The 21,988-nt window shown below is 46.3% G+C and overlaps 1 protein-coding gene across 1 annotated transcript in view; it reads right to left on the minus strand.

Annotated features, from left to right (window-relative positions):
* Positions 1–6,841: 6,841 nt before the first annotated feature.
* LOC116980877 (Down syndrome cell adhesion molecule homolog) overlaps positions 6,842–21,988 on the minus strand; it is a 36,796-nt gene continuing 21,649 nt past the window's right edge. Inside the window, exons 2-4 of the mRNA XM_033033493.1 lie at positions 8,272–8,589; positions 7,047–7,193; positions 6,842–6,858 (exon numbers count right to left, since the gene is read on the minus strand). Of these exons, the coding sequence (XP_032889384.1) occupies positions 6,842–6,858; positions 7,047–7,193; positions 8,272–8,589 (482 nt within the window). The remainder of the gene's footprint in view (positions 6,859–7,046; positions 7,194–8,271; positions 8,590–21,988) is intronic.

The following is a 21,988-nucleotide window of genomic DNA, read 5'->3' on the forward strand; positions in this document are numbered from 1 at the left end:
TCTTTTATTTGCTGCTCTTTGTCTCCCAGTTATTAGGCACATATTGACCTGCCAGTCGACAGGCTCTTGGACACGATGTACATACAGAAGAAGCTGCCGAGAAACTGCTAAAGAAGAAGTCCTTGACAATTCACAGCATGGAAACAGATTCTTCAGCCCATCTTGCATGCACTGGCCAACATGCCCCATCTACACTCTGTCCCACCTGCCTGCATTTGGCCCATATTCCTCTAAACCGGTCATATCCATGTACCTGTCTAAATGATTCTTAAACACTGTGATAGACCCTGCCTCAACTAACTCCTCCGGTAGCTCGTTCCATACACCTACCGCCCTTTGCGTGAAAAAGTCACCCCTCAGGTTCCTATTAAATCATTCGCCCTCTCTCATGTTAAACCTTTGTCGTCTGGTTCTCAGTTTGAAGTGAGGGGGTAAAGATTTACCAGGAACCTGAGGGGTAACTTTGTCATTACAAGTGATGACAATATATGATAAGGCCACATCAAGAAGGTTTAAAATTGGCAAAGTGGGAGATTCCTGAAATGGACGAAAAAGGTCCAGGCAATTAGGAACAAACAGCAATCACTTCACGCTGCCTCGGCAAGGCCACCAGCATAACCAAGGATGTGTCTCACCCCGGACACTCCCTCTTCCCCCCTCTCCCTTCGGGCAAGAGGTACAGAAATGTGAAACCTCCAGATTCAGGGACAGTTTCTTCCCAGCTGTTATCAGGCAACTGAGGGAGAAGGCAGGAGAATGGGGTTAGAAGGGAGAGATAGATCAGCCATGATTGAATGGCAGAACGCACTTGATGCACCGAAAGGCCTAATTCTGCTCCTATCACTTATGAACTTAGGAATGGAACCATCCCATGGACAACTAGAGAACGGCCCTGAGCCACTATCTACCTCATTGGAGACCTGCAGACTATCGTTAAGCGGACCTTATTGGACTTTATCTTGCACTAAATCAACCACAATTTATTCCCTTTATCATGTATCTGTACACTGTGGATGGCTTGATTATAATCATGTATTGTCTTTCCGCTGACTGGATAGCATGAAACAAAAGCACGTGACAATAAATTTTACTCGTCTAAAACTAAACTATAGGTTTTCCAGCAATGTCCATGTCCATAGGATGAATAAATGGGAGCAAATTAGGATCATAGGAAGACTTGTTGGTTTCAAAGGTCACCAATTAGACCACTACCTCCAAATCCACAGACCCATTGCAAACATACAAAAAAGACAAAATGTAATCTCCTAACATTTTACAAATAAAGAAACTTTCTTTAAAAACAAAATTGTTCTCTGGAGAACATAAACCCCAAATTTGAACATACGTTCCCAGAATGTTCTGTGTTTGTCCACAATGTGGATTGTTTTATAAAGACCGTGCATCTTTTAGTCATCCATCTCTTAGCCATAGAGTCATAGCATGATACAGTCTGGAAACAGGCCCTTCGGCCCAACTTGCCCACATCGGCCAACATGTCCCAGCCACACTCGTCCCACCTTCCCTCGTTTGGCCCATATCCCTCCAAACTTGTCCTATCCATGTACCTGTTTAACTGTTTCTTAAATGTTGGGAAAGTCCCTGGCTCAGCTACTTCCTCTGGCAGCTTGTTCCACACACCCACCACCCTTTGTGTGAAAAATCTACCCCTCAGGTTCCTATTAAATAATTCCCCTTCAACTGAAACCAACGTCCCCCGATCCTCGATTCACCTACTCTGGCCAAGAAGCTTTGTGCAACTACCCGATCTATTCCCCTCATGATTTTATACACTTCTATAAGATCACCCCTCATCCTCCTGCGCTCCAAGGAATAGAGTCCCAGCCTACTCAACCTCTCCCTATAGCTCAGACCCTCAAGTCCTGGCAACATGCTCGTAAATCTCAGTGTTTGCTTTGACATGCTCAAACTGGATCTTGTGTCAATGACTACAGTTGGGGAGCGTGCCAACTCAAAGACTAGTCCTTTGAACATTTTCCTCATCTCCATTTTAGTGGTCCCCATGGAATAAATGCAGACAACCGCTAAATTTATAGCCTGCATTTACCTGTATTAAGAAAATGAACACAACCTTCAGCCCATTAGCTAATTGAATCAAATGCATCAAAAACAATAATAATAATTGAACAATTACCATTCACTGTTGAAAAGCTTCTAACCTATGGTGACATTTGTCAGCAGCTTCTCTGACCTCTGGACTTTAAGGCCCTTAAAGGTTTGCCTTGACACGTCCGTGTTTAAAATGTGTCCCCAAGAGGCTCAAATGTGGGTCATATTTAAAGCTCGCAATCACCGGCAAGGGTTGACGACCTGCATTAAATCAACCACAATTTGTTTGCTGACCGCATTACCACTGGACCTCCACCGCGATAAATATCAGCAGCGGATCAATTAAAGGGATTATGTCGTCAAGAATGATGCATTTTAAAGTTTTTGTTTCAGTACTAAAGGATTTTTGCCCTCACAACCCCCCAACCAAACACACAAAGCAGCTACCGAGGATCTGAAGGATAACGTTGAGGGTTTTATTGACCGGTCCACATTTATTATTTTGTCTGCAGTCTTGGCCAATTTTAAATGAATTCAGCTTTTAAGGCTGAATTGCTGGAAGCAATGCAACAGAATCCCTGGTGGGGAAAATGTTCCAATGTCCCCCCCCCCCCCTTGATTCCTACAGTTTCAATTGAAGGTTAATACATCGCATGGCCTTTGCAGGTCATTGGGGAAGTTGTAAGATTTTGAAGATTGTTCCTTCCTCTAGTGTTTACTCATTCCAGAGTAATGTGGCAGCACGGTGGCGCAGCGCCAGTGACCCGGGTTCAATCCTGACTACGGGTTCTTGTCTGCTCAGAGGTTGTACGTTCTACACGTGACCTGCGCGGGTTTTCTCTGAGATCTTCGGTTTCCTCCCACGCTCCAAAGACGTAGGTTAATTGGCTTGGTATTAAAAAAAAATTCAATTGTCCCTAGTGTGTGTAGGATAGTGTTAATATGCGGGGATCGTTGGTCGATGAGGACTCGGTGGGCCGAAGGGCCTGTTTCCTCGCCATATCGCTAAACTATACTAAACTCAACTAAACTAACCAGTCACAATGTTGGCATTTGTTCGATCTTCCTATATCCTGAATGTTGTTGGGGAACGTATAGTGAGGGCTAATCAGTACTAAATAGGGATGTGGAATGTGCTAATGTGGTAACAGGGAACCACAGACAAAGCCTAAAAGTAGCAACATACAAAATAATGAAAGGCCTTGGGAGAGTGGATGTGGAGAGGATGTTTGAGTGGTGAATCTCTGGAATGCTCTGCCACAGAAGGTAGTTGAGGCCAGTTCATTGGCTATATTTAAGAGGGAGTTCGATGTGGCCCTTGTGGCTAAAGGGATCAGGGGGTATGGAGAGAAGGCAGGTACAGGGTACTGAGTTGGATGATCAGCCATGATCATATTGAATGGCGGTGCAGGCTCGAAGGGCCGAATGGCCAACTCCTGCACCTATTTTCTATGTTTCTTTGTTTCTATGTTTCCACTGGAGGGAGAGCTCAGGACCAGAGGCCATAGTCTCAGAATTAAAGGATGTTCCTTTTGGAAGGAGATGAGGAGGAATTTATTTAGTCAGAGGCTGGTGAATCTGTGGAATTCTATTCCACAGAAGGCTGTGGAGGGCAAATCAATGGATATTTTTAAGGCAGAGATAGATAGATTCTTGATTAGTACAGGTGTCAGGGGCTACGGGGAGAAGGCAGGAGAATGGGGTTGGGAGGGAGAGATAGAACAGCCGTGATTGAATGGCGGAGTAGATGATGGGCCGAATGGCCTAATTCTGCTCCTATCACTTATGACCTTATGACCTTACAACATGGAATGCAGCAGTGATGACATCACAATTTCAGGAGCTTCTTTGATTATGTTATAGCATACATCCATCATTATAACATAAAATTGGACCTGCTGTCAACTAGGTTACACTTGTGGATAATCATTTTATTCTGTAATCAAGACCCAGCGTGTTATCTAATTAAGTATTTCTGTATTCTGTAATCATGGGAGGAAACTTGGACATTGAGTTTTCTGACCTGATCAGAGGCAAAAAAGTGCCGCCAATGAAGAAACAGTGAGCATACATTTTAGGAAGAACACTGACGCAGTGGAGGCCAATTAAACAAGTAGATTTAAAACGATATGTGCCTGCTCCATATCAGGCCTCTTTGCTTGCTTTTGTGGTGCCTTAGGGATGCTGTTTTGTATTGAACTCATAGCTCGGGGTCGTTCATCATTCAATTGATCAATCTTCACAGACCAAGGGATCCCACCCGCAGGCAAAAAAATACAGGTTTGTGCAATCATGATTAGCATTAGGAGAGTGGAAGAAAGCGGGTCTTAAAAATCCACCCCGAGAAACAGTTCCACATCACATTTCTGGCATTACAACAGTGTGGTGGGTCACCGTAAAGTTGTCAGTGAAGGTCCTACAAAAGTCTGACAGCTTCATACAAATACACACATTTGGTGTTTGGATTTTCCAGAAAGATGTGTTGAGTGCCTCCACTTTGACCCAATTTTCAAATGTCTGGCTCTGTTTCCCACTCCCCACCCTCCTGGCTCAAGTTGTCGGATGAAATTCTATGCGCATAGCTTCTGCACTGTTTCATTTTGCAATCAAGATCTATTGATCAGGGAGGTGAGAAAATAAATTGCTGCTGCCAGGTTAAGTGGTGCAAATGCCCAGTCGCTCTACCACCCTATAGAAACATAGAAAATAGGTGCAGGAGTAGACCATTCGGCCCTTCGAGCCTGCACCGCCATTCAATATGATCATGGCTGATCATCTACCTGTGTTGCCGCTATAGGGAACTATGTAACTGCACTCCTAAATCTTTCTGCCCCACAACACTCCCCACGACCCTCCCATTCATAGGTGAGAGCAGCTGAATTAGGCCATTCGGCACATCAAGTCTACTCCGCCATTCAATCATGGCTGATCTATCTCTCCCTCTGAACCCCATTCTCCTGCCTTCTCCCCATAACCCCCGACACCTGTACTAATCAAGAATATATCAATCTCTGCCTTAAAAATATCCACCGACTTGGCCTCCACACCCTTGGCCTCCACAGCCATCGACTTGGCCTCCACACGGATTCATCACCCTCTGACTAAAGAAATTCCTCCTCATCTCCTTCCTAAAAGAATGTCCTTTAATTCTGAGGCTATCTAGGTCCTGCCCTGGTTTGACGTCCCGAAATGCAACACCTCGTATTTATCTCCATTAATCTCCATTAGCCATTCCACAGCCTACTTGTCCAGCTTATCAAGAACCTGCGCTAATTTTTAATAACCATAGATTGCAGGTCCAAACTCTGAGAAAAGGCTCCAAATAATCCAATGGTACCCGACTCCGGGCAAACCGATGGAACTAAACTGTTCTTTTTCGACTCACCGAGCAAGTGAAAGTCATTCAGTCAAGAGGTCCCAGTGGTAGATGATGACATGTGTGTTTCAGCGTAAGAACCCATGCAGAACTCTAGCATTTGGCATCCCCATTCAGCAATTAGCTGAAACAGATTTTCCCTTTTTAACCACAATCATCGCAAATGTCAGTGTTTCCAAACTAAGACATAACCAAATAAAAAAGTTTGCACTTTCAAACGTAAACTGTTCATTGAGTCCCAACATTTGTGGAAAACAGACAGAGGGACTTGGTGTTTGTTCTTTAAGGACCAGTCCCACTTGCCGATTTTTTTTTCGGCGACTGCCGGCGTCCTTTTAATATCGCCAAAAGATTCTGAACATTTCAAAATCCAACGGCGACAAAGAAATTGTTGCGACACTTGAAAAAACACCGTGCGTCATATATCGTCACGCCGAGTCACCGCCCCATCACGCCGAGTCACTGCCCCATCACGCCGAGTCACCGCCCCATCACGCCGAGTCACCGCCCCATCACGCCGAGTCACCGCCCCATCACGCCGAGTCACCGCCCCATCACGCCGAGTCACCGCCCCATCACGCCGAGTCACCGCCCCATCACGCCGAGTCACCGCCCCATCACGCCGAGTCACCGCCCCATCACGCCGAGTCACCGCCCCATCACGCCGAGTCACCGCCCCATCACGCCGAGTCACCGCCCCATCACGCCGAGTCACCGCCCCATCACGCCGAGTCACCGCCCCATCACGCCGAGTCACCGCCCCATCACGCCGAGTCACCGCCCCATCACGCCGAGTCACCGCCCCATCACGCCGCAAATTTTTCAGTGGCCTGATACATCAGTCAATGATGCCAGCAGTCACCAGGTGGGACAGGCCCTTTAGTCTCTCCCATTTGCACCTCTCCCATTTAGGGTTCAATGTGTGATTATCAGTCTCCCAGTCCTGCAATCCTGGGCTCAAAGATGTCTGAATTTGATAGAAACTGGTAGCAAATTCCACGTGTTGTGGGCAAATCAATGTGTTTATAGATATTAATCGTTCAAGTAATGCACAACATATCAGGCCAACTATTTCTGCCGCTCTTCTTAGCCGCACACCTTAACATTTATCAAAAAAAGATGAATGTAAGATCTTTATGAAAAAAGATGAATAATATTAGTTCAAAGATCAAGCTCTGTTCCATGTCAAACACTGGGTAAAATATCATTGACTGTAGCACCAACATGTTGAATGAGGAAAGGACATTATTTATTGCACAACATGACCAGTACTAAACCATATGTTTTGCATGTTAACAGGACACACATCCCTGAAGCACATTCTCCAAGCAATAGAAAGCAGATCATTTGCAAAGTCTTTTAAGCAGATTTTTTTGGGCTCACCGATGAAATTCTTCATTAATGCTCGCTTAACTCTTGAAAGACACGGAAATCTGAAGCTTACACGAAGTAGCACGAAAAACTAAATCTCTTCAACTTTCAACCCAGGTCAACAGCAATACTTGGACTTTACCAGTCTCCAGTCGAGAAAGGGTTTTGTAGCATATTGAGGAATATCTTTTAACTTGATGGAAAGGTGTGAATGAAGTGAACGTGATCTTACCTGAGACAAGTGAGACTGTGTCTTTCTCCCATGACACTACAGTGATATAACTCTCCACAGAGATGGGGATAATGCACTTGAAGACTGCTATGTTCCCTCGCATGGCTTTTTGATCCTCAACACGGACTGTATAGGGCTCTCGTAAGACTGGGAACGGAAAGCAGAATTGGGTTAGTGTCAGCAAAACAGGAACAATCTTCAATAAACGCCAGCGCCTTAAAATTGTTCCTTTAACATTGGAGCACAAACCATCGCTGCTGCAAGAACCGTGTGTGCAGAACAAGCCACTTGGAAAATCATTCTGCCACTGGGACTTTAGTTACTTGAAGCTCTGGAGTTCCATCCATAAGCCCCTCCATCATTCTAACTCGGCACATTAGTGCAGCTGGTAGAGCTGCTGCCTCACAGCACCAGAGGCCCAGGTCAGAGTTAAGGGCCTATCCCACGAGCATGCGACCTGCATGCGGCAAGCGCGACCTATAGGGCCGGTCCCACCAGCATGCGCCTGCATGCGGCAAGCGCGACCTAACGTGGTCGCTTGAGCCGTACGGCTCAACTTGCCCACACCGACCAACATATCCCATCTACACTAATCCCACCTGCCTGCATTTGGTCCACATCCCTCTGAACCTGTCCTATCCATGTACCTGTCCAAATGTTTCTTGAACGTTGCGTTATTACCTGCCTCAACTACCTCCTTCGGCAGCTCGTTCCATACACCCACCTCCCTCTGTGTGAAAAAGGAACCCCACAGGTTCCTATTAAATCTTTCCCCCCTCACCTTATGTTCTCTGGTTCTCGGTTCCCCTGCTCTGGGCAACAGGCTCTGTGCGTCTACCCGATCTATTCCTCTCATGATTTTGCACATCTTTATAAGATCACCCTCTCGTCCTCCTGTGCTCGAACCTGACCTCAGGTGTTGTCTGTGTGGAGTTTGCACCATCTCCCTGTGACTGTGCTTGTTTCCTCCAGGTGCTCCGGTTTCCTCCCACATCCCAAAGACATGTGATCTTTCAGTTAATTGGCCTCTGCAAATTGCTCCTTGTGTGTAAGGCATAAATGGGTAACATAGAACTTGTGTGTCTAGTTGAGTGTGTCTAAATTCATAGAGACAGCGTGCTCACATTGGAACGAACATAAAAGAGCAAGCAACATATGGCCAACATTGTAAACCAGTCAAATCACTTTGCATCAGGTACAACAAGATAATCCACACACTACTCACCGGCCTTAATGTGAATATCCTGACTTCTAATTTTCCCTGAAGGATTTTCTGCTGTGCAATAGTACAAACTGTCGTGGATTAAGTTATTAAAACTCGAAGGGGGGAAGGGGAAGATCTGGAGAGTGCCGTTCGGATGGACCTGCCGGATCCCCGGAACGTCGTACATCTCTTCCCCGGTTGCAAGGTACCAGTGCAGTGCTGTGGGGGGCTTCCCTGATGCAGGGCATGATAACAATGTCCCCATGGTACTGGCGAAGACTACCTCTTGCAGAGATCCATTGACAAAATATAAGCTGGACTGCAGGTCTTCACTGGCAACTGCAACGAGACAAAGAAATGCAATCTGTTCACAATGCGACAAAATTAATTCATATTCTCAAATCCGTATTAATCTAGTCTGGTGGGCAGCACGGGTGGTGTAGCGGTAGAGCTACTGCCTTACAGTGTCAGAGACCCGGGTTCGATCCTGACTACGGATACTTGTCTGAATGGAGTTTGTACGTTGTCCTCGTGACTTGCATGGGTTTTCTCCGAGATCTTCAGTTTCCACCCACACATCAAAGATGTACAGGTTTGAGGGATAATTATCTTGGTCTAAATGTTCCTAGTGTGTGTAGGATAGTGTTAGTGTACGGGGATCGCTGGTCGGCGTGGACTTGGTGGGCCGAGGGACCTGTTTCCGTGCTGTATCTCTAAACTAAATGAGCCCATCACTAATGATTCAAACAGGCTCAGTTAATAGTACTCTTGCCTTTGAGTGAGTAGATAGTGCAGTTTAGTTTAGTTTAGTTTAGATATACAGCGAAGAAACAGGCCCTGCGGCCCACCGAGTCCACACCGACCAGCGATCCCCGCACACGAACAGTATCCTACACACACACGAGGGGCAATTTACAATTTTACCAAGCCAATTAACCTACAAACCCGAATGTCTTTGGAGTGTTGGAGGAAACTGTAGCTGCCAGAGGAAACTGAAGTTCACAGACAGCACCCATAGCCAGGATCAAACCCGGGTCTCCGGCGCTGTAGGGCAGCATCATCACCACTTCGCCACCGTGCCCTTGCCACAAGTCTATTGTCTCGAGCACAAATTTCCATTGCAATACTGAGAGAGTCATAGGTATTTTCTCTCAGTGAACCAGATAAACTGTGAAGCCATTTTAGTGCACGGAAAATATCTTGTACTGTCTTTATCTTACTCCATCCATTTTAAAAAAAAACACCAGGTTACTTTTCTTTTAAGCGCACTGCCTATGAATCTGTGTAATAGCGGAGACAAAGCAAAAACAAAACAGAGAGTAGAAACAAGGAACGACAGATGCTGGTTTACCAAGGAAAGACAGAAATGGCTGAAGTAGCTCGATGGGTCAGGCAGCATCCCTGCAGATAGGTGCCATATTGGGTCGGAACCCTTCTTTAGATGAGACAAAACAGCTGGCCTGCCGGCTGGGCTTTATGTGTAGTCCAGCACCCGGGCCAACTCATCATTCACCCAGCCACGGCTGAGTCGGTCAATGAAGTGCCGTCGGTAATTTGTCCCGTATTTTGACCCTTTGTCCCTTGTTTGGGAGTGAGAAAGTTGGCAACGATAGACATGTCCTCAATCCTGAGGAACAAACTATGAAGAAGGGGAAAATCAGCAGAGCTCACAGATGCTGCTTTGAAAAAGAGATACGGAGACGACCAACTTTTTATGCTTTAGTCTTTACTGTAGACGTTAGGAATACACCCCGGAAACAGGCCCTTCGGCCCTCCGAGTCCACACCAACCCGCGATCGTCCTGTGGATTAACGCTATCCTACAAAAGGGACAATGTGATAATTTTTACCGTTGCTAATTAACCCACAAATGTGGAAGTCTTTCAAATGTGGGAGGGAAAGAATGTCGCCTTTCTGCAGGGATGCTACCTGACCCATGGAGTTACTTCAACATTTTTTGTCTTTCCTTGGTAAACCAGCATCTGCAGCTCCTGAAAGGTCGCGACCTCCACCATTCATTGGTGAAAAATGGTTTTCCGTAAACCACTTCTGCAACTTCTTCCCAGTACCTTAAATCTACACCTGTTATTGGCCTCTCTGACAGGAGAATAACATCACATTAGTGTATGATGTGGAAGTGGGTGCGTGATGGTCAGTGTGAAGAGGGCCATTTCCAGCACTGTGTGACTGTGTGCTTCTTTTATGTTAATCCCCTATTGTTGCAAATGATGCATCATTCACATCTCCAATCGCTCGCCTCTGCTCCAACGAACCCAGCCCCAGCTGATTCAATCCTTAGAAAGACACAAAGTGATGGAGTATGTCAGCGGGCCAAGCAGCATCTCTGGAGAAAAAGGATGGGTGACGTTTCCTGTTTGGACCCTTCTTCGGAACGAAAGAAGAGAGTTGGGGGGGGGGGGAGGGGTGGGTGGGGAGAGGAGGTGAAGAGCTGGAGGTGAGAAAAGACCAGGACCTATGAAGACCAAGACAAATGAACCCACCAGGGTGGTACCTGGTAGGTTCATTGTTGACTAGGGAAGATGTGGTCTCAAGAGAAACAATGTGGAGCACCTGTGGAACTGGTGAAACTAGCTTTCTACTGGTGAACTAACGTGCAGGGATGGGCTGATCAGCACGGACTCAGTGGGCCGAAGGGCCTGTTTCCACGCTGTCTCTCTAAACTAAACGACACTAACATCCTCTGGGCTGTTTCGTTCACTCCGCCACCATTAAAATCTCCCAATGGTCAGCTGAGCAAGTGTGAAATCTAGAAACAAATCCAGAACTGCAGATAAATGGTTTGCAAAAGAGGACACAAAATGCTCAGCGGGTCGGGCAGCATCTCTGGAGGAAAGGAATAGGTGACGTTTGGGGTCAAGACACTCAAGGTGGAGGAAAGGGGAGAGGAGGGAGTGTGGAGGGGGAGGGAAGTGTAAAATTAGAGAATTCAATGTTCGTACCGCTGGGTTGTGAGCTCCTCAAGCGAAATATCCAATCCTTGCTCATTTGTAAACCTCTCTGTTGCCGGGGATGTTTTTATAATCTTCAGTCTCCACTCTTTGGTGCGTGGCACCAAAACAAAAGCGAATGAATGAGATTCTGTTTGAAATGTCTCCGTGTGACATCAAAGAACAAACAATAAACAATGGGCCAATGTCTGATGTGCATCTGGGTTTGCTCAATATTCTGGCTAAGGGCTAACATGTTGGAGACATGTGCAAGCATCCCTCAAATTACACTTGTCCTGTTTATACCTTTTCATTCAACTAACCTTCCAAGGTTTAAGCATGGATTTTCAATTCTATCGCTAACGGTCATGTATCACGCTCCACCCAAAATATCAATACTGAATTTCACCCAGCCTTTTCAACTTGGACATCTTCCCTCCAGAAAACAGTTTACAAAGATGCAAGATTGTTACAATGAAACAAAAAATAAAATCACACGTTTCTTAAATCGGTGTTAGTCTAGTCCATCACTAATGATTCACACAGGCTCCGTTAGTGTTACTCGTGCCATGGAGTGGGTAATCATTTCTTACCCTAAGGAATGGTTGTACCTCAGCATCATGTTAATCTAACTAAAGAAGGAGTCTCGACCCAATACGTCCCCTATTCCTTTTTCTCCAGAGATGTTGCGGAGGAGCTGCGGAGATCCACAGCTCAGGTGGGAGAATCTGTCCACAGGACAACTATTAGTCTGCACTCCACAAATCAGGCCTTTACGGAAGAGTGGCAAGAAGAAAGCCATTGTTGAAAAAAAGCCATAAGAAGTCCCATTTGCAGTTTGCCACAAGCCATGTGGGGGACACAGCAAACATGTGGAGGAAGGTGCTCTGGTCAGATGAGACCAAAATTGAAGTTTTTGGCCTAAATGCAAAACGCTATCTGTGGCGGAAAACTAACACTGCACATCACTCTGAACACACCATCCCCACTGTGAAACATGGTGGTGGCAGCATCATACTGTGGGGATGCTTTTCTTCAGCAGGGACAGGGAAGCTGGTCAGAGTTGATGGGAAGATGGATGGAGCCAAATACAGGGCAATCTTGGAAGAAAACCTGTTAGAGTCTGCAAAAGACTTGAGACTGGGGCGGAGGTTCACCTTCCAGCAGGACAACGACCCTAAACATACAGCCAGAGCTACAATGGAATGGTTTAGATCAAAGCATATTCATGTGTTAGAATGGCCCAGTCAAAGTCCAGACCTAAATCCAATTGAGAATCTCTGGCAAGACTTGAAAATTGCTGTTCACAGACGCTCTCCATCCAATCTGACTGAGCTTGAGCTATTTTGCAAAGAAGAATGGGCAAAAATTTCAGTCTCTAGATGTGCAAAGCTGGTAGAGACATACCCCAAAAGACTTGCAGCTGTAATTGCAGCGAAAGGTGGTTCTACAAAGTATTGACTCAGGGGGGCTGAATACTTTTGCACGCCACACTTTTCAGTTTTTTATTTGTAAAACAATTTGAAAACCATGTATCATTTTCCTTCCACTTCACAATTATGCACCACTTTGTGTTGGTCTATCACATATAATCCCAATAAAATACATTTACGTTTGTGGTTGTAACGTGACAAAATGTGGAAAAGTTCAAGGGGTATGAAAACCTTTGCAAGCCACTGTAGTTGCTGCCCAACGCACATGGCATGCATGGTTAATTAAAGAGTCTCGAAACAGACCCTTCGGCCCACCATGTCCACTGCAACCATCAAGTACTCACCTACATTCAAGAAGGAACTGCAGATGCTGGAAAATCAAAGGTAGACAAAAGTGCTGGAGAAACTCAGCGGGTGAGGCAGCATCTATGGAGCGAAGGAAATAGGCAACGTTTCGGGCCGAAACCCTTCTTCAGACTGCCTAAGTTGTCTAAGTACTCACCTATACTAATCTCATTGGTCAGCATTTAGGTCATGGTTTAGTTTAGTTTAGAGATATGGCATAAAAACAGGCCCCTCAGCCACCCAAGTTGACACCAACCATCAATTGCCTGTTCATACTGATTGTATATGATCCCACTATTTTATCCACTCGCTACAGATCAGGGCCAGTTTCTTCCCACACGTAAACAAAACCAATCTTGCTGGAGCTTTAACAGCCTGTCCCAATTTCACGTCCTAATTCATGACCTCTGTCGAGTTTGCCCTTGACTCATACTTGCAGCATGGTCCTCACGAGGTCGTAGCGGGTCGTGATACTAGTCGTAGGTACTGGTGGCATCAAGTAGGTCGGGGCGTTTTTTCTAGCATGGTGAAAAATGCCCACGAGTAAAAAAGGTTTTGAATTAGGTCGTGAAAGTGGGACAGGCCCTTTAACACCATCTGGGAAGAAATAAGGGCAGGTTTTTTTTATTACCTCTGCTATTCAGGTGAATTCATACACATCTGTGGGGACCCAGTACTATTTGGGAATGACCTGTTCCGAGGTTTTGTTTGTCCATTACGGTTCCCTAAAGTGCTGATGTCCGTGGAAGCGAAGCGGATTTCAGCAGGACACACTTAGGCTCGCCGTAACATAGTTCAGGCCCAACGTGTACTTCAGGAAGGAATAAGGGTGATAGGGGAACAACTTACTAAATCAAAGAAATATCCCAGAAGAGTGGAGTTGCATTTTTCATTCTTTGTTCAATAATGAATGTCGGACAGCGCTTTGTACTCGGTCTTCTCCCCCTCAGAGTTGCTTTCTCCTTTAATTAATATTTCAGCATAATATTTGGAGTATGAACAATAGAATATCGTAGGATGTACACTCCACCGAGGTAGCATGAATAATACAGTCGTGGTGAGTCTGAATGAATCTTGACATTCAAGCAGAGATGCCCTGCGTCAAATCTGCTCGACGAAGACCAGCATTTGTGTAGCCGCCTTTCACGACCCGAGGACACCGCAGAGCAACTGCAACCTAATGAAGTGCTTCTGAAGTGTGGTCACTATTGCCTTGATGAGGTAATGATGTCCAATGATACTGTTGAGGGGTAAACACTGTCCGGGATATGAATGAACGAATGGATAATACTTTATTATCACATGTGGCATGTCACAGTGAAATTCTTTGTTTTGCTTACACAAGTATGCAAAGAGTTGCCACATAGAGGGCGCTGCCAAAGTTACAAAGGATTCCATTTAGTCCCCAATGGCCCTTCTTTGTTTTCGGGGACCGCCCTCTCCCCCTTTGTTCTCCATTGGACAACTTTCACTTGAGGGAGCAGTGAAGGCCTTAAGGGCCTGTCCCATTGTACGAGGTAATTCAAGAGTTCTCCCGAGTTTCCCCTGATTCGAACTCGGAGAATTACGGTAATAGCCGCTCGTAGGTACTCGGGGCTCTCGTGGACATTTTTCAACATGTTGAAAAAACTTCACGAGCTTACCGCGTTTCCCGAGTACCTGCCGTTAGTGTTACAAGCCGCTAAGAGACGTCCCGAGCTCTGACGTACCCGCTACGTACATTCTACGTACTTACCACGAGTTTGATTTTTTTTTAAACTCGGGAGAGCTCTTGTGTAAACTCGTATAGTGGGACAGGCCCTTTAGTTGGGTATCCCCATTGGAAGATTTAGTTTCGATTATTTTAGAGAAACTGCGTGGAAAGAGGCCCTTCAGCCCACCTAGACCGTGCCAACCAGCAATCAAGCACACACTAATTGTATCCTACATTCGGGACAATTTTACAGAAGCCAATTAACCTACAAACCTGTACGTCTGTGGAGTGTGGGAGGAAACCGGAGCACCTGGAGAAAAACCATGCGGTTTATAGGGAGAACGCACAAACTCTGTACATACACAGCACCCGAGGTCAGGATCGAACCCAGGTCTCTGGCGCTGTAAGGTAGCAACTCTACCGCTGCGCCACCATGCCACCCCCTACACGTGTCCACCTGTAGTTTGCAGGTACAGCCTGAACAAATCAAAGCCAACAATGATGATCAAGGAATGAATGGAAGGTATGTTCTTTTCATACGTTTCATTCATTTGTTCTTTGTAGCTTTTCCCTCTCCCCTAACCCTCAGTCTGAAGAAGGGTCTCGATCCAAAACTTCACCTATTCTTTTTCTCCAGAGATGCTGCTTGACCCGCTGAGTTACTCCAGCACTTTGTGTTTATCTTCTGTGTAAACCAGCATCTGCAGTTCCTTCCTACACATTGAATTGCCACAGTTTAATTTCAACTTCACAGGCCGTTAGACGGTACCTGTGGCAAGCAGTAAATCTGATTTCTGGCCTCATTGATAACTTTCTGAGTTAAATGCTTCTGAGATCAAGCCCTGCTCCAGAGGCAAGTATCTCTGGGTTCAAAGAAAGGACATAAAGTGCTGGAGTAACTCAGCTGGTCAGGCAGCATCTCTGTCATTGTCTTTCACTCTATGACTCAATGAACCAGATTGTGGTGTAGAACTTGTGGATGTTATGGCGAGCAGTAAGAGAGGCCCCTGTTAGCCTGGGAGCAATGTGGGAGGCAATAGCCCTGTGAGTTTTGGTGTTCTGTGGGAGAGAGAGAGGCCCCATGGCTTGAAAGGCAAATGCAATAACTCAACTCACTTGGCATCCAGCTGAAGTGATTTTACTTTGCACCACTGTGACATCTTAGCACATAAAATGGAGTGAGATATTCAGCAGTCTATGTGTCTAATACAAATTAGGCAGCCTTGGATTGACTTCTCTGAAAGGCAGTGTGGCTCGGGATCTATACCGCAACCATTTTGACTACTTGCTCGCAGCCCGGTACCTAACTTCTATCTCTTGAGATATTGATCACTTACAGGCTTTATGGATTCCAATCTTTTTTTCACGAGAAATAATTTCATGTTCATCGGTTGTCAGAGTAGAATTAGGCCCTTCAATACTACTCCCCCATTCAATCGTGGCTGATCTATCTTTCCCTCTCAACCCCATTCTCCTGCCTTCTCCCTATAACCCCTGACACACAATGTCTTTAAGTGATATGGACAAGACTCCAGGTAAATCTGAAGTAAATGGGTTTTGATTAACGGAGTTTAATGCTTTGAGCTGCCTCATCAGTGCTATTTTAAAATGAGCCTGTTATAATGAAGGACTAATGTGAACAGCTCAGGCTGTAAATTATTGTTTTGTCAGAGATTTAAATCGACAGACAAACAAAAGTCTTCCAGTAAATGTGCATATGTCACAGAAGCAACCTGCTAACAGCTGCACTGAGGGAAATAGAGCTGGCATCTCCCTTGTTTAAGAAGCTAAGTGGTGGCATCAGAAGTCACAATGAGATGGATAGGACTGGTTTAGAGGGATATGTGCCAAGTGGGATGAGTGTAGTGTATCTCTACACTGTAAATGGATCGATTGTAATCATGCATTGTCTTTCTGCTGACTGGTTAGCACGCAACAAAAGCTTTTCAATGTACCTCAGTACACGTGACACTAAACTAAACTAGGTGGGACATGTTGGTCGGCCTGGGCAGGTTGGGCCGAAGGGCCTGTTTCCCACAATGTATGACTCTCAGCCTCCAAGTCAGCATTTGGAACATACGTCTTGGCCAAACTGGGAAATGGTTGGATTATTAATGGTGCCTAATTGTTTCAACATCCCAATTAATTTACTCTGAGGAAGGATATCAGAAGCCTCTTAGATGTTACTGCCAGGCCGAGTCAACAAGTTGCGAGATGCAGCAAAAGAGCCAGACCTGCTCATCTTACTACATATGTTGACAGAGTTAGTGCAGTTTCGATTCATTTGCGACCTTAGTACACTAAAATGAGTTTGTTTTGAGTTTAGTTTAGAGATACAGCGTGGAAATCGGCCCATCAGTCCACCGGGTCCGCGTCGACCAGCAATCACCCCGTACACTAACACTATCCTACACACTGGAGGCAATTTACAATTTATTTTACCAAAGCCAATTAACCTACAAACCTGCTCATCATTGGGAGTGTAGGGGAAAACCGGAGCACCCGGAGAAAACCCACGTGGTCACAGGGAGAACGGACAGACACTGTGCGGAAAGCCGCCATGGTCAGGATCGATCCAGTGGTCTATGGCGCTGTAAGGCAGCTACTCTACTGTTGCGCCACATTGCCAACCTTGCTGCTGTGCCCACATGCAGGACGGAAGAGTGATCTTTGGCTATGAACTCGGGTCCAAGATTGAAATCAAATTCTGGGCACTGACTCAGACGAGAAGGGACTCGGAGCGAGCCAAACATCCAGCCCAGCAATTAGAACACTCTGAGACTCATACCCCTGCTGCCCTGCCTGACAGATCACTTCAAGCATACAGCATCCTCTGGGGAAAACATTCTCTGCGATTGGAATTAAATTTCTTGTTGGTACACAGTTTAGTTTAAAGGAATGCTCCATGAAGCAAAGCTTGCATTAATTCTGATGTGCGGCAGGAATGCTGATAACAATCGTTCAGCTGAAAGACGCCTCATCGTCTTGTTTAGGTGATGAAGTGCGATTATCGCAGCTGTCCCTTCACTGGTTTGCTTATCTTTACTCATGGCATAAGATTGTGCATCGCTCAACACCGCAGTATGAGAAACGTTTAAACATTAGGGGCGGCGCGGTGGCGCAGCGGTAGAGTTGGCCCCTCACAGTGCCAGAGCCGCAGGTTCGATCCTGACCTCCGACATTAGGACACGTACTTAAATAGGCAAGGCACTGGAAGATACATAGCTATTGTAAAGTGGCACAATGGCGCAGGAGTTGCTGCCTTAAAGCTCCAGAGACCCAGGTTCGATCCTGACCTCGGGCCCTGTCTGTGCGGAGTTTGTACGTTCTCCCTGTGACCGTGTGGGTTTTCTCTGGATGCTCCGGTTTCTTCCCACATTCTAAAGATGTGCGGGTTTGTAGGTTAATTGGCTTCTGATGAATTGCCCCTAGTGTGTAGGGTGTGATAGCATAGAACTAGCGTATGGTTGATCCATGATTGGCGTTGACTCGGTCGGCCGAAGGGTCTGTTTCTACGCTGTAACATTAGAATTTAAACTTTAAACTGGTGATGCGTTTTAAGAAGCGTATGGAAGAATTTGTGGCTAACTTAGCCATTTTTTAATTTAGTCAGAACCTTTTTCCCCAGGGTGGAAATGTATTTAAACTTTAGTTTAGATATACAGTGTGGAAACAGGCCCTTCAGCCCAATGAGTACGTGCCGACCAGCGAGCATCCCGTACACTAGCACTATCCTACACACGAGGAAAAATTTACAATTTTACCCAAGCCAATTGAACTACAAACCTGAACATCTATGGAGAATGGGAGAAAACCTGAGCACCCAGAGAAAACCCACATAGTCACAGGGAGAACGTACAAACTCCATACAGACAGCATCTGCATTCAGGATCGAACCCAGGTCTCTGGCGCTGTAATGAGCCTGTCCCACTTAGGTGATTTTTGAGGCAACTACAGGCGACTAGTTTGTCGCCACATGTTCGCCAGTGATCACCGGGAGTAGTCTCCTCAGTCGCGCAAAAAGTCATAGCATCTTTCTGGTCGCCCATGTTGAAAGTTTTTTGGCGACAGTGGGTTTGACGCCAATGAGCGTAGCTTGATTTCTCCTGATGTAGGTGCTGTCGTAGGTTGTCGCCAGGATGACGTGGGTTGTCGCTGGTTTTTCGGCGACCTGCTACGACTATGACAGTCACCGGCAGTTGCCTAAAACATCGCCAAGTGGGACAACTCTACCGTTGCGCCACCGTGCCGCCTAAATCATGGATTGGAAAGCACAGTTTTAAGTGAGAGGCGCAAACTTTGAAGGAAATGTGCAGGGCAAGATTTTATTTCACACAGAGTGGTGGGTGCCTGGAATGCACTGCCAGATGTTGTGTTGGAGGCAGAGACAATGGAGGGAGTTAAGATAGACATCGATCGTCATTGAACAGAGGGATATGGATCATGAGCTGGCAGAGGAGATTACTTTAACTTGACATCGTGTTCGACATACACATTGTGGACTAAGGGGCCTGTTTCTGTGCTATACCACTATGATATTGTGCAAATGGGCGGGAAAGATTGAATTCATTTTGCAGGAAATAACTGGCAAATCTGTGAACACAGAAGACTGCAGATGCTGTAAACATCTTGAGTAAAGAAAGTGCGAGAGGAACTCAGCAGACACGGCACCGTCTTAACTTAATTTGATTTAGTTTAGAGATAGAGTGTGGAAAGAGGCCTTCCGTGCCGACCAGCGATCCCCGCACACCAACGCTATTTACACACACCAAGGACAATTTACAATTATACCAAGCCAATACCAACGCTTATCATATGTTAGCCCACTCATTCCTGGAATCATTCTTGTAAACCACCTCTGGACCCTCTCCAGAGCCAGCGAAACCGTCCTCAGATATGGGGCCCAGAATTGCTCACAATACTCCAAATGCAGTCTGACCAGCGCCTCAGTATTACCTCCCTGGTAATAACTCAGTAGCTGGAGTAACTCAGCGGGTCAGGCAGCATCCCTGGAGAAAAAGAGCAGATGGCGTTTCGAGTCTTTGTTTTAGTTTAGAGATGCAGTGCGGAAACGAGCCATTCAGCCCACCAAGCCCACACCGACCACCGTGCAAACTCCTTACAGACAGCACCCGTGTTCGGGACCGAACCTGGGTCTTACAGCGCTGTAAGGCAGCAGCTCTACCACTGTGCCACCGGGTGCCGCCTGTACTAATCCTGAATCTATCTATCGAGGTCAACACATATCAGAATCTATCCAGTGTGTAGGTCGAGACCCTTCTTCTGACAGCTCAGTCATACTGCTGGCATCTATCACTGCAACAGGGCAACACGACTGCTTTGTCTTGCAGTGGGCGATCGTTCATTCATTGATATGCAAATCACTGCAGAAATTGTCAATGATTGCTTCGCAATGCACCAGGAATATCGACCCCCTTCTCCACAGATAAACCAGGGCCATCTGGAATCTGGGTTTGAAGAACACTAAGCCTGACACACTGAACCATGACCAAGATAAACAAGTGTCCCTGTACCAGACTCCAGCAGGCTTTGGACGGACTAGTTGGTACAGGGAGTTTTATCTGTTGCTGGCTCTGATTTGTTCTGGCCTTTTCTCGCCTCCAGTTTCCTCCACCCCCCCCCCAACACCTCTACTTTCAGTCTGAACAAGGGTTCCCGAAACGTCACCTATTCCTTTTTTCCAGAGATGTTACCTGACCGGCTGAGAGACTCCAGCTTTTTTGTGTCTATTTTTGGTATAAACCAGCCTCTGCAGTTCCTTCCTGCACACCAGATATTGATGGTAACTTTCCTCTTTGGCTTCTCATTGTCTGTACACTGGGCAGCCCGTATGAAGGGTCTTCTACACTTTTCTGCCCCTTAGATGATTCAGCCAGTATCCACAGGCAGTGTCGTATTGGGCCTCTGCACCAGCAAGAACGACACCACACTGCTACTGAGTGGCTTAAATTAACATTAGCTTGGGGTTACAAAGACCTTAGCTGAGCATGAATGCACACTGTAATGTCAGACTGAAAGCAATGGAGCACACACACAGACTCACACACGCACTCACACACACACACACACACACACACACACACACACACGCACTCACACACACACACACACGCACTCACACACACACATGCACACACACGCACTGACACACACACACGCACTCACACACGCACTCACACACACACACACACACACACGCGCACACACACGCACTCACACACGCACTCACACACGCACTCACACACACACACACACACACACACACTCACACACGCACTCACACACACACACTCACACACACACACGCACTCACACACACACACACACACCACACACACACACACACACAGACTCACACAAGCACTCACACACACACACACACACACACACACACACAGACTCACACACGCACTCACACACACACACACACACACACACACACACACACACACACACACACACACAGACTCACACACGCACTCACACACACACACACACACACACACTCACTCAGACAGACACACACATACACTCACACACACACTTGCACACACAGACACAGACTCACGCACACACACACACACACACACACACACACAGACAGACACAGACTCACGCACACACACACACACACACACACACACACAGACACAGACTCACGCACACACAGACAGACACAGACACAGACACACATGTGCGTGTGCGCAGGACAGTGGTGCAGTGATATAGCCGCTGCCTCACAGCACCAGAGACCCGGGTCCAATCCTAACCGCGGGTTCTCCCCATGACCTGCGTGGGCTTTCTCCAAGATATTTGGTTTCCTCCCGTACGCCAAAGTCAAACAGGCTTGTGGGCTAATCGGCTCGGTATAATTGCAAATTGTCCCTCGTGTGTGTAGGGTAGTGTTAATGTGCGGGGATCGCTTTTTCTCCACAGATGCTGCCAGCCAGTTACTCCAGCATTTCGTGTCTCTGGGTCTGAGATGCAATACCCATTCCTAGGAGTGCCAAGCAACATGGTGCAACAAGCAGAAGACAGGCTTGTTTGTCTTTGTTTCTATCTCCATCAGATGACAGTCACATCATTCCATGTCAATCGTTCCAGACTTATAAACCTGGCGGAAACCCATCATCCTGCCCATGGGATTATTTTCTTCTGACTACTGTAACCAGTCGGCTAAAAGCTAGACCTTTGCAAGCATGATGGGAAAATATGGCAGCTTCTCCTGAATTCTGAAAATATGTCAACTTTATGTGAACTCTTTACTAGAGAGTTCATATAAAGTTGACAAATTCTCAG

Source organism: Amblyraja radiata, chromosome 14, assembly GCF_010909765.2.
Source record: "Amblyraja radiata isolate CabotCenter1 chromosome 14, sAmbRad1.1.pri, whole genome shotgun sequence".
Lineage (NCBI taxonomy): Eukaryota > Metazoa > Chordata > Chondrichthyes > Rajiformes > Rajidae > Amblyraja > Amblyraja radiata.